This window comes from Schistocerca cancellata, chromosome 3 (genome assembly GCF_023864275.1).
Source record: "Schistocerca cancellata isolate TAMUIC-IGC-003103 chromosome 3, iqSchCanc2.1, whole genome shotgun sequence".
Classification (NCBI taxonomy): Eukaryota; Metazoa; Arthropoda; class Insecta; order Orthoptera; family Acrididae; genus Schistocerca; species Schistocerca cancellata.
The window spans coordinates 135,686,584-135,699,134 of NC_064628.1; the positions used below are offsets into that span (position 1 = coordinate 135,686,584).

Below are 12,551 nucleotides of genomic sequence, written 5' to 3' on the forward strand. Positions count from 1 at the left end.
CAGTCAACATCTTACACTGTATCCAAAGCACCAGACTGTTGTTCATGGCTAAATTAATGAATACTGACCCAAGTTCAACATTTAGGACAAATACCAGTCTGGTTTACATAAACACCATAGCATTAACACTGCATTATGCCATGGACGACCACAAGCTAATTGACAATACTAGACTTCAGCAAAGCATTTGATGCCATCAACTTTGACATACTGCTCAGAAAAATGTGACAGTTAAATTTTTTAGATAGTACACTGAAATGATTTAAAAATCATTTGAAAAACAGACAGCAATATGTTGTCTGTGGGAATAAAAAGTTGTCCTGGAAACATGTCCTTTCAGGGGTACCACAGCAGCCAGTCCTGCGCCCACTACTGTTTTCCTCTTTTGTTGATCTTATTTGTTCTATCTTACAAATATTGTTAGGCCCACATTCTCCAGCTTTACCCAAGTGCTAGACCTGAAGTAATTAATACTACCATCATCAACATGAACAATACATTTTCAGTGGTGAGAGGGAGAGGAGTGAAAAACCTAGGATGTAAACTAAATGCAAAGTCCCAAGTAATTTTAGTATCCCATCAAAAATCAATAAGTTCTGAATTCTGCAAACAACTGCCTCTTATCCTTCTCGATCATATTCCAATACCTTACCAAAATACAGTGAAGAACTTGGGTCTAACTTTGTACAAGCATCCCAATGGGGCAGAAAATTTGCCACAAGCAGGAAGACTTCCACTTGCCGCTATGCACCCAACAGTTTTGGAATGTATTTCCACATAATCTGAAACATGAACTTGTGCAATCAATTGTTGTTCTAACCCGCACTGCTGTGATGTAATCCAACATGTCATGAGTACTGAGAACACTAAACACTTAGAACCAACTGTGACTATTGCATGCCATGTTTACCTCATCTGCTGCTCAGTGCACAAGCATCTCAGTAGCTCGCACCAGAGATTAAAAGACTGTCCTAGGGTTCACATATCTAGCACCCTAGATTTATAACAAAAAAACATTCGTAAACTACTACTATGCTACTGCTGTCCACATCTGGAACAAGCTACCCTGCACTCTGCGCAGAATTGCTGTTTTAAGAAGAATGTGAAACACTTCCACCTGTTCTAATAATTTCCGGGTATGCAGCCGGATTCCGTCGACATTCTGCCACGATATTTCGGCCCAGAGACGTCCGGCCATCATCAGGTGAGTACACAACTACTGAAGAGCCCAGGTGCAGTCGCGGTATTTATGCCGAATCTCGCGCATGTGAAATGTACTGGCATCCTACAGCGCATGCGTCAGGTGTTGACATGCGCAGCATAGCCGAGTTGTACGTGCTGCCCTCGGTGGTGGAAATAAAGGTTCATCTAGTCATTGAGTATCGAATGACACTGTCGATTCCGCTGTGATTGTATAATTTTAATAACAGGATTCCAATTTTTATCCAGCTGAAAGCCGTTGTCACGATTTATAAGATTATTGGCAAGACGTATTTCCACTGATTCCTTGATTACGGAATCCCAAAAACCGGAAACCGGGGATAAAATTTTTGTTACATTGTATTCCATTGAATGTCCCAAGGAAATACAGTGCTCTGCTACTGCCGATTTTGACGGTTGCCGCAGACGGGTGTATCTTTCATGTTCTATACATCGTTCATGGACAGTTCTTGTCGTCTGGCCAATATATGCAGCGCCACATTCACAGGGAATTTTGTAGACGCCTGCCTTCTTCAGTTGTAAATCGTCTTTAACGGATCCAACCAGGGCCCGGTTCTTTGCTGGTGGACGAGAGATAACCTTGATTTTATTTTTCTTCAGTAATCGGCCTATTTTCGACGACACATTCCCGGCGTATGGAAGGAACGCAGTTGATTTAAAGTCATCATCTGCGTCCTCAGTGCGTTGCTTCTTGTTATGATAGTTGCGCATGGCCTTCCTTATTTGGCGAGAAGTGTAGCCATTCTCTTTGAAAACCTTCTCCAAGTGTTCTAATTCTGCGTGGAGGTTTTCATCATCCGATATTATATGCGCTCGATGTATTAAGGTACTGAGAACACCGGCTGTTTGTGCTGGGTGATGGCAGCTTGACGCCTGGAGATACAGATCTGTGTGAGTCGCTTTCCTGTACACAGAATGTCCTAATGACCCATCATTTTTACGGCGTACTAGCACGTCTAGAAATGGTAAAGTGCCCTCTTTTTCAATCTCCATCGTAAATTTGATGTTCTCATGTAATGAGTTTAAGTGATGAAGGAATTTCTCCAGTTCCTGTCTGCCATGAGGCCATACAGCAAAAGTATCATCTACGTACCGCCAGAAGACCGTAGGCTTTAAAACAGCAGACTCAAGTGCTTTCTCCTCAAAGTCCTCCATAAAGAGATTAGCTACCACAGGCGACAAAGGGCTCCCCATGGCGACGCCGTCTGTTTGTTCAAAGAATTCGTCATTGAATAAAAAGTACGTTGAGGAGAGTATATGTTCAAACAAGGCCGTCATTTCTGCACTGAATAAGTTACCTATAAGATGTAATGATTCCATTAAAGGCACTTTGGTAAAAAGTGAGACCACATCAAAGCTGACTAATAAATCCGAGCTGCTAAGCTTAACTTCCTTCAAGCGACTGACAAAATCCTCGGAATTACGTATATGGTGGCAACACTTACCCACATACGGCTTTAGTAACGAGGCCAGATATTTTGCTGTAGAATAGGTCGCAGCACCAATATTACTCACTATTAATCGTAGTGGGGCACCATCCTTGTGTATCTTCGGAAGACCGTAGAGTCTTGGTGGTACTGCATTGTGTGGTCTCAATCTCTTGATAACTTCTTCAGGTAGAGAACAGTCGTTCAAAAGGGTAGTAGTTTTCCTTGATATTCGGCTTGTTGGGTCCTTTTCAATTCTACGGTACGTAGAATCATTTAGCTGACAATATATCTTCTCGTTGTAGGCTTCTCTTGTCAGAAGAACTGTGGCGTTACCCTTATCCGCAGGCAGTACGACTGTGCTAGTATCTTCTCTCAGGCTGCGGAGAGCAGCTCTTTCAGCTGGCGAGATGTTACTCCGTTGTGGCGCACATTTCAACAACGTTCGGCAAGATTCACGTCGAATTTCGTCTGCAGAATCCACAGGGAGACGTCTAATAGCTTCCTCAATGGAACTGATGAAATCCGTTAAAGGCAGTGAGGCAGGTGTAGGAGCGAAGTTTAAACCTTTCGCAAGCACTGACATCGTCGCATCGTCAAAAGATTTCACCGTGAGGTTCACCACGGATCGTCCAGAGATAGCTTCTTGCGGTTTTCGTGTTACGAGTTGGCTAAACTTCGCACTTTGTCTGTTCGTACTGTCCCTGTGAGCCCAGTCTGCCTTGGCCCAGGATACGCCGTCAATCCAGTCCCAACTAAGGGAAGAACATCTTGCTGAAATCTTCAGATGTAAATAATATAAATTCCTGGCGACAGCATCTAACCCACGTCGCGTAAAACGGATTCGTTCTCTTCTTAAAACGCAAGGCGAGTCTGGCTTTAGTAAGAGAACGAATCCAAGGCAGACTGGGCTCACAGGGACAGTACGAACAGACAAAGTGCGAAGTTTAGCCAACTCGTAACACGAAAACCGCAAGAAGCTATCTCTGGACGATCCGTGGTGAACCTCACGGAGAAATCTTTTGACGATGCGACGATGTCAGTGCTTGCGAAAGGTTTAAACTTCGCTCCTACACCTGCCTCACTGCCTTTAACGGATTTCATCAGTTCCATTGAGGAAGCTATTAGACGTCTCCCTGTGGATTCTGCAGACGAAATTCGACGTGAATCTTGCCGAACGTTGTTGAAATGTGCGCCACAACGGAGTAACATCTCGCCAGCTGAAAGAGCTGCTCTCCGCAGCCTGAGAGAAGATACTAGCACAGTCGTACTGCCTGCGGATAAGGGTAACGCCACAGTTCTTCTGACAAGAGAAGCCTACAACGAGAAGATATATTGTCAGCTAAATGATTCTACGTACCGTAGAATTGAAAAGGACCCAACAAGCCGAATATCAAGGAAAACTACTACCCTTTTGAACGACTGTTCTCTACCTGAAGAAGTTATCAAGAGATTGAGACCACACAATGCAGTACCACCAAGACTCTACGGTCTTCCGAAGATACACAAGGATGGTGCCCCACTACGATTAATAGTGAGTAATATTGGTGCTGCGACCTATTCTACAGCAAAATATCTGGCCTCGTTACTAAAGCCGTATGTGGGTAAGTGTTGCCACCATATACGTAATTCCGAGGATTTTGTCAGTCGCTTGAAGGAAGTTAAGCTTAGCAGCTCGGATTTATTAGTCAGCTTTGATGTGGTCTCACTTTTTACCAAAGTGCCTTTAATGGAATCATTACATCTTATAGGTAACTTATTCAGTGCAGAAATGACGGCCTTGTTTGAACATATACTCTCCTCAACGTACTTTTTATTCAATGACGAATTCTTTGAACAAACAGACGGCGTCGCCATGGGGAGCCCTTTGTCGCCTGTGGTAGCTAATCTCTTTATGGAGGACTTTGAGGAGAAAGCACTTGAGTCTGCTGTTTTAAAGCCTACGGTCTTCTGGCGGTACGTAGATGATACTTTTGCTGTATGGCCTCATGGCAGACAGGAACTGGAGAAATTCCTTCATCACTTAAACTCATTACATGAGAACATCAAATTTACGATGGAGATTGAAAAAGAGGGCACTTTACCATTTCTAGACGTGCTAGTACGCCGTAAAAATGATGGGTCATTAGGACATTCTGTGTACAGGAAAGCGACTCACACAGATCTGTATCTCCAGGCGTCAAGCTGCCATCACCCAGCACAAACAGCCGGTGTTCTCAGTACCTTAATACATCGAGCGCATATAATATCGGATGATGAAAACCTCCACGCAGAATTAGAACACTTGGAGAAGGTTTTCAAAGAGAATGGCTACACTTCTCGCCAAATAAGGAAGGCCATGCGCAACTATCATAACAAGAAGCAACGCACTGAGGACGCAGATGATGACTTTAAATCAACTGCGTTCCTTCCATACGCCGGGAATGTGTCGTCGAAAATAGGCCGATTACTGAAGAAAAATAAAATCAAGGTTATCTCTCGTCCACCAGCAAAGAACCGGGCCCTGGTTGGATCCGTTAAAGACGATTTACAACTGAAGAAGGCAGGCGTCTACAAAATTCCCTGTGAATGTGGCGCTGCATATATTGGCCAGACGACAAGAACTGTCCATGAACGATGTATAGAACATGAAAGATACACCCGTCTGCGGCAACCGTCAAAATCGGCAGTAGCAGAGCACTGTATTTCCTTGGGACATTCAATGGAATACAATGTAACAAAAATTTTATCCCCGGTTTCCGGTTTTTGGGATTCCGTAATCAAGGAATCAGTGGAAATACGTCTTGCCAATAATCTTATAAATCGTGACAACGGCTTTCAGCTGGATAAAAATTGGAATCCTGTTATTAAAATTATACAATCACAGCGGAATCGACAGTGTCATTCGATACTCAATGACTAGATGAACCTTTATTTCCACCACCGAGGGCAGCACGTACAACTCGGCTATGCTGCGCATGTCAACACCTGACGCATGCGCTGTAGGATGCCAGTACATTTCACATGCGCGAGATTCGGCATAAATACCGCGACTGCACCTGGGCTCTTCAGTAGTTGTGTACTCACCTGATGATGGCCGGACGTCTCTGGGCCGAAATATCGTGGCAGAATGTTGACGGGATCCGGCTGCATACCCGGAAAATATTAGAAGAAGAAATACGCCGGGAAAATTTCAGAAGTCACTTCCACCTGTCTCCCTCATAATGGTTTCCCAAAAATTAACATGCATGGTCTGTTTTTCCAATATCAAACAGTAAAGAAAATGCTCACGTCATCTCCCATTTTCACTTTCTCGCCATTTCTCAGTCAGTCTCATCACATCACATCACTTCACTTCACTTTTCCCTTTGTTCATGACATGTTTTATGAAGTTTCCCTTTCTCTCTTGTCGATTCCTTCTCATGCCTTTTGTTGCTAATGCTCAGTTTAGAACTACCTCTCTGTCTCTTGTCTAATGTTTTACTCTTTAAGGAATGTAAACTGTGGTTATTTTTTCTGTTTTATAATAAGCCTCCACCACACAAATTTTCCAGCTTTGGGAATGAATGAAACTCAAGATTGTCAAATCTGGTGAATAGCATGCACATTTATTGGTACTTCAAATACCTTAGTTGTGTCACTGATAATTTTTGATTGCCAAGGTCAAGGAATAACACCCTTAAGAAAGATGATTCTTTTTGGAATGTAGTTTTTTTTCCATTTCTAATGTAAGAGGGATTATTCTAGAGATCAGATCACTGGTCCAACTTTGAAGTAGATGAAACAAATTTAATCTACAATGAAATTTTCAGCCTGCAGCGAAGTGTGCATCGATATGAAACTTCCTGGAAGATTAAAACTAAAGATTAGAAAACGAGGGATGAGGTACTGGCAGAAGTAAAATTGTGAGGACAGGTCATTATTTGTGCTTGGGTAGCTCAGTCTGTACAGCACATGCCTGTGAAACGTAAAGGTCTTGAGTTTGAGTCTTGGTCTGGCACACAATCTGCTAGGAATTTTCAAGTTTCAGTTGTTTTGGTTCAGGGTTGTTTCCATCCCCTGGTTTGACTACTATTTAATTTCAGGCACGAGGTGATGGGCACAGGTCTCATGGAAAATAACAAAAATGCTTGCAACATCTATTTTATTCTTTATAAATGGTCCATGTACTGCTGAGAAATTTGTTCTCACTTTCAGTCAGTGTTCAATGAGCAACAATAATTGTGCATGAGGTCTTGATAGTTAATTCTTCATGTGAAACACACTTTAAGAAGCTATGGCATCAGCTATTTCACACAGCTATAATTTCCTATTGTCCAATACCATATTGTACATTTCATGGAGGTTTTTATCCTTTGTTTCAGTGTTGGGGATCATCAGAAACTGAAGTACATGACTGCAGTTCGTTGCCATTTCCAAATTGTTAAAAATTATGGTGCAGGCTCCATATTAACCCAGTTCTTACGAATTTCCACTGGTTATAATCATGCCAAACTGAATTATATGATGGCAAAGTACTTCATTTAATCCAGCTGAATGAAATAACTTTACCTGACTACATGAAGATATCCTGCAGATCCAAGCTGACCCTTATTGTATGAAACATTTTGTACAATGTCAGTACCATTACTATGATAGATTATTTCCTTGTCCTTTCATAACCATATTTTTTAATGATTTTTGAGTGGGAGATAGAATCTGACATGTCACAATATCCAATGCTGAAATTCTGGCATTTTTCACTGCAATATGCATCTCTTAGATTTCACTATGTCAACAAACTGATTAAACTATTTATTCTATTCTTTGTATTTGTGCCAGCTAACAGCAATCAGGGAAACAGGTTTAAAAAAAAAAAAAAAAAAAAAAAAAAAAAAAAAAAAAAAAAAAAAAAAAAAAAACAGTAAACAGGCACTTTTTTGAAACAATACCTTAATGTGAAAGAAAGATGTTCTTGCTATATTAGTCACCGGTGATCTGACTTGCTGCCTGGCATGTATAACATTGACACGGAATGCATCAACAGCATTTCGTCCAATATCATCTCTATACACTCTGGAGATCAGTACTTCACCTTTATGGTTATATACAAATAACCCACCGATCATCTTGGAGGCAGAGGTACCTGCAAAGAGAGACATTTTTTTAATGAAGTACAGTGTAAATTAAGTTATTGTAGAAGGAATGTAGACACTTACAAATGTGTACGCATGGTGGAATGTCCCCTCCTTGGAACTATCCGAATATTCATTTGGAGGACTGAGACACACCATTCACTAAAATATATTTTAAGAAATTTTATTGCTAACAGCATCCCCACTACTAATGTCATTAAACATATCATTAAATAAATGTTTCACATCATGAGTACAATGTATTAATATTTTACAGCATTTATCTGGAGGACATATATAGCACAAAATTACTGAATTACTAGATTTCCATAATAACCCCTGATGACTTGGACATAGGAAAAGGAGAATGAAATGGAAGTGAGTAAATTAATCACAAACAACTTAAACTGGGGTAAACCACATTATAAGTAAATTCAGCTATGAAAGTACTCTCCACGTCTGTAAACAATTTATATGTATACAATACCTTTAGGTAAAACCTCAAGAAAATTATCAGAGAAAACCATCAGTTAAAAGTGACAAATTACACATTTAACTAATCAGACCAACTTCTACATTTTAGAAACGCACAAAAATTTAATGAAAAATTTTAGCAATATAAATCATCATCATAAACACTAATAAAACATGTACTCATCCTTATGCTGGCAAAGAAGAAGGAAATACCAAGCCCACAAAAATTGTAATCAGAAATAAAGAGAAAACTTACAGTTTCATTATAACTTGCTACATAACATAGCACCTTAATCACAGCACGGTGATAATATATCACAGGAAGCTCCCACCCACTACCACTTAATCAGCGATACCACACACAAGACATCCGGCATATTCACTCATGTGATGAACTGCTTCATTTGACAAAGTACAAATGATTAAATCTTTACTGTCCTCACTTTCACAGCCAGCATAACGTGGATATACAGCAAAGAGAAATCCAACATATCTACATCTGGATTAACAACTTTCTTACAGTTGCCCATGTTACAATTGTTATTTTTTCAGTTTTTTAGCACTTCCCATTACACAAGCCTTACTGCTTGACTCCCTGAAGGATATAGAAAGCAGCACAAGAGGTATATTTTATATGGACTAAGCCTATGACACAATGCCTTAAATGTATGCAATTTTGTAATACTATTACTATGTTAATAGGAATTTTATCAAAACTAACCCACCAAATTTAAAAAAAAAAAAAAAACAAACAAACAAACTTAATCATGTTCTTTCAGAAGGTCTATGTATTTACTATATTGCCTCTTTCTCTCAAGTTACAAAAAATGTGATTTTAAGTCAAAGGGTTGCAAGTTATTTTTCTGTTAATGACTACTGTGAAACTGTGTAAACTTTCACACTATTAAATCTGGAAACTATGAGCAATATGGGGGCCAATGTGCCAGCAAAAAGGGAACAGACGAGAACAACAGAAATGAAAAAGTGTCTAACTTTATTCTATAAATGTAGTTTACTGATAAATACTAAAAATTATATTTGTATCCCAGGAAAATTCAATCAAAAAGTCTAAAAATTATGTGACAGAATTGTTGACCAGTATTTACAACCAAGAGGTTAAGTGTTTAGTGTATCAGTGGTACAATGCATTTTGCCGCCTGGAGCAAAGTCTTGGCCAGAAATTCTTTATCCACAGCTCATGGCCTAGCAGTTAGTGTTGCTGTGTCCAGATCATAGGTTCAATTCACAGTTAGGTTGGAGATTTTCATCACTTGGGGACCGGTTAGTTATGATGTCATAATCATTTCATCTCATCTTCATCACTGCCCAAGTCATTGTAGTGGCGTCAAACAATTGCGTCAGGCGGCCATACAATCATTTCATTTATTAGAAAAGTTTTTCAATTAAGAGTATTTTTTCAGCCTAATAAAATAGGTTTTATTATGTCAAATGGTAACAGTTAGTAAATTTAAAAGATACATTTAAGACATTAGCTGTTATTAAGGAAACAAACACTTCCGGTACAATTTAACCATACACTCTCCAACAAGGAAAACTATTGATAAAATGTGTTTTATAACATAGCACATCAAACTGAGCTATTGCTTAGGCACAACTGTTATTGTCAGACCATCAGCCACCGCATAATATCAGTTAGGACTTTGCAAATAATCACTAGGCTCTCCTGTGTATTCGTGCATACTGAGTTACTTTTTATTTGGCTTTAAATGTTCATACATGTTTGTAAATTTGTAATATTCTTTTTAAGTGCTATATGTCTGGTGCAGGATATGTACCCAGACGATTGGGGAGAAGTGTATTAATGAGCCACGATCGTACATTACTGGCATCAACATTTCATAGGCATCATAGATGAAATCTGGAAGAATAAAGAACTGTTACAGAGACTCCACAGCTTTTTCCTGGCAGTTAGCCATTCATTCTTCAGTGATGCACAATCTTACCTACTGCAAGATATACCCATGTTCAGTTTCTATTCATTTACGCTGTAATTTCTGCGTATTCATTTCCATACAGCAATTCTTTTCCTCATTCTTTTTCTTACACTATGTACTTTTTACTGCGTTAGCAAAGACACTTTGCCAAATCAGTTCATTTAAGCTGCTTCATTTACAGAGTTTAATATTATTTTTGATAGGAATGATTCAGTGTTTGTAGATGCAAAATATTTGATAGTATGAATCAACAGATTACTTGTCTACAGTGAATGTGTTAAGCATCCTTCTTGAATAAGAAGTGATAAGATGCTTAGGGCAGAGACTGAATGTTCACACACTTGCGCCAAAAGATGATGAAATTCGTCATCTAATAGAAGTGAAGAAATACACTGCATGGCAACATTATACAGATGATGAATGACAGAAAATTGTCACAAGTTAAATCTGTAGGAGGCTACATGGTACAAGGAATTAAAATTGGTATTTAATAATACATATGTAAAGGGTTTAAGGCAACTGTGAATTAGCAGATGAAATTATATGTAATGTGTCATTAGTAATACGGTTAATGTCACTGAATAATTGAAGTCTTGTTTCCACTTTAACCACGTTTGGTTGTGGGGGGTTGGATACGTTAGCACTGTATCCCAAAAGCGTCTCTAACTTATCTGCTTGGATGTATGTGACACACGCTTATCTTGACTGCTGTAAGCCGTGATTTTAGCTGTAATATTCTATCAGTGTTTCAAAACCTTTTCGTCCTGGTCGAGGATTTGTCCGTTTCCGTCTGAACCTATGTATTTCCGTACACCAAACTGCTTATCTGGTAATGACAAAATCTGAGTTATATTCTATTGCGTGTCGGATGACCCCATATTAATCAATTTATTTCCTACTCTCTCCAATGAACGTCATACTGAATGCAATTCAATAACTTAGCTCTACTATTCGCCGTTTCTACACGGTAAGTTTTCCTGACGGCAAACTTAAGTACACATGAGTAATGCTAGCACCTACCAGCTTCACAGCTCTAAAACAGCAGACCGACCCCCTTCTTTTACTACTCCATCACCATTTCGCCCTTCGGGATTCGGCCCCTTCTGCCAAACAGCCATACACCCACAACATGGCCCCTTGAACTCAGAGATAACATTCATTAATTTGTGTCTATCGACAGATGAAAGCGAATTATGCCGCTGTTGTTTTTATGGTAAATGAGTACAGCCACTGCTTCATACTTAAATTTGCTGTATGTTTGTGGCTGCATTTACAGGGATTGGCCAATAAATTGAAATTCTAAAATTTTAGGTCGTACAGTAACAGTTGTGAAGTTTATGTTTCCTTTCTTTTTTTTACTTCATTCCCATTAGAAACTGAAAACAACATACTCAGGAAAATATGTCGCACTTATAAGCCTAAGTAAATGTGCTGAATGTGAAGAATCAGGTCCCAATTAATTTCGAAGATACGCGATACACGGTTTTTATTAGTGTTCGTTCGTTTTAATCTCTGAAACTATAAAGATGACATTTATGTTTTGAATTGTTGATAATGCGCTCTTCGTACTAGTGACGCTGAAACGTGCAATTTTAAAGCCCCGTGCAGTGTTATGCAATCATGCGTGTGCCAGACAATAACAATTTACCGAACTTCAACGATGGATCTACGAAACCCCGAGAGGAGCTCGTAAGTTAAACTCTACGCATGCGATGTCAGCAACTTGCCTTAGATAAACAGAATCCCGTTTTAAACACAGAATCCCGTTTTAAACACACTAATTTAAAAGAATATAGTCTTCTTAACTGGCAGCACAACCTTGTTGAGCTGTTCCAATACCATGATTAGCCTTAGCTGTTAAGTTATGCGAAGCTGGGAATGGCACTGATGACTGCTGATCAAGTGCACATTACATTAGTGCTGGTTGAGGGTATCGGGAAATTGGGTTTCACTAGGCATGGCCTGCATTTGTGTAGGATAGGGAATGGAAGGGAAGGTGGGTGGGGCCACATGGGATCAAATCCCTTTTGTCACAAACTAGGTTCGATGCAGGTAGGCCTAGATCGTGACAACAGGCTCCATGTCTAATAAGTGTCTCAAACAGTTTAGATTTATGCAACATATACATAGAAGATGGAATGTACCGCACTGAAAGGCATGCACACCAGCAGTAGGAAAGAAAGAACAATCAAAATGAGGAATCTTTCAGAATTGAAGGCCTATATAGGTATGTCAGCCCTTCATCAAAATATACAGCCTACTAAAAGTAAAGGAGAGTAAATAAAGCTAAAAGCTCTGAGTGTCAGCTGCTTTTGTGTTTCCTGCTGCAGTTGGTGCAGTGAATGACCAAGGAGTGAACATGACAAAGAATGAGTCAAATG

General features: G+C 39.6%; 2 protein-coding genes across 4 annotated transcripts in view; one reads left to right on the forward strand and one right to left on the reverse strand.

Annotated features, from left to right (window-relative positions):
- Positions 1-11,337, reverse strand: part of LOC126174757 (AP-2 complex subunit mu) — a 53,301-nt gene extending 41,964 nt beyond the window's left edge. The window contains exons 1-2 of one of the 2 annotated variants that reach the window (XM_049921085.1): positions 11,191-11,337; positions 7,559-7,752 (exon numbers count right to left, since the gene is read on the reverse strand). In XM_049921085.1, the coding sequence (XP_049777042.1) occupies positions 7,559-7,735 (177 nt within the window). In that variant the 5' untranslated portion in view covers positions 7,736-7,752; positions 11,191-11,337. Of the gene's footprint in view, positions 1-7,558; positions 7,753-7,825; positions 7,881-11,190 lie in introns of those variants that run through there. The other variant, XM_049921086.1, reaches the window with a different exon arrangement.
- A 186-nt stretch (positions 11,338-11,523) lies between these two features.
- Positions 11,524-12,551, forward strand: part of LOC126174758 (peroxisomal membrane protein PEX14) — a 65,965-nt gene continuing 64,937 nt past the window's right edge. The window contains exon 1 of one of the 2 annotated variants that reach the window (XM_049921088.1): positions 11,524-11,859. In XM_049921088.1, the coding sequence (XP_049777045.1) occupies positions 11,791-11,859 (69 nt within the window). In that variant the 5' untranslated portion in view covers positions 11,524-11,790. The remainder of the gene's footprint in view (positions 11,860-12,551) is intronic. The other variant, XM_049921087.1, reaches the window with a different exon arrangement.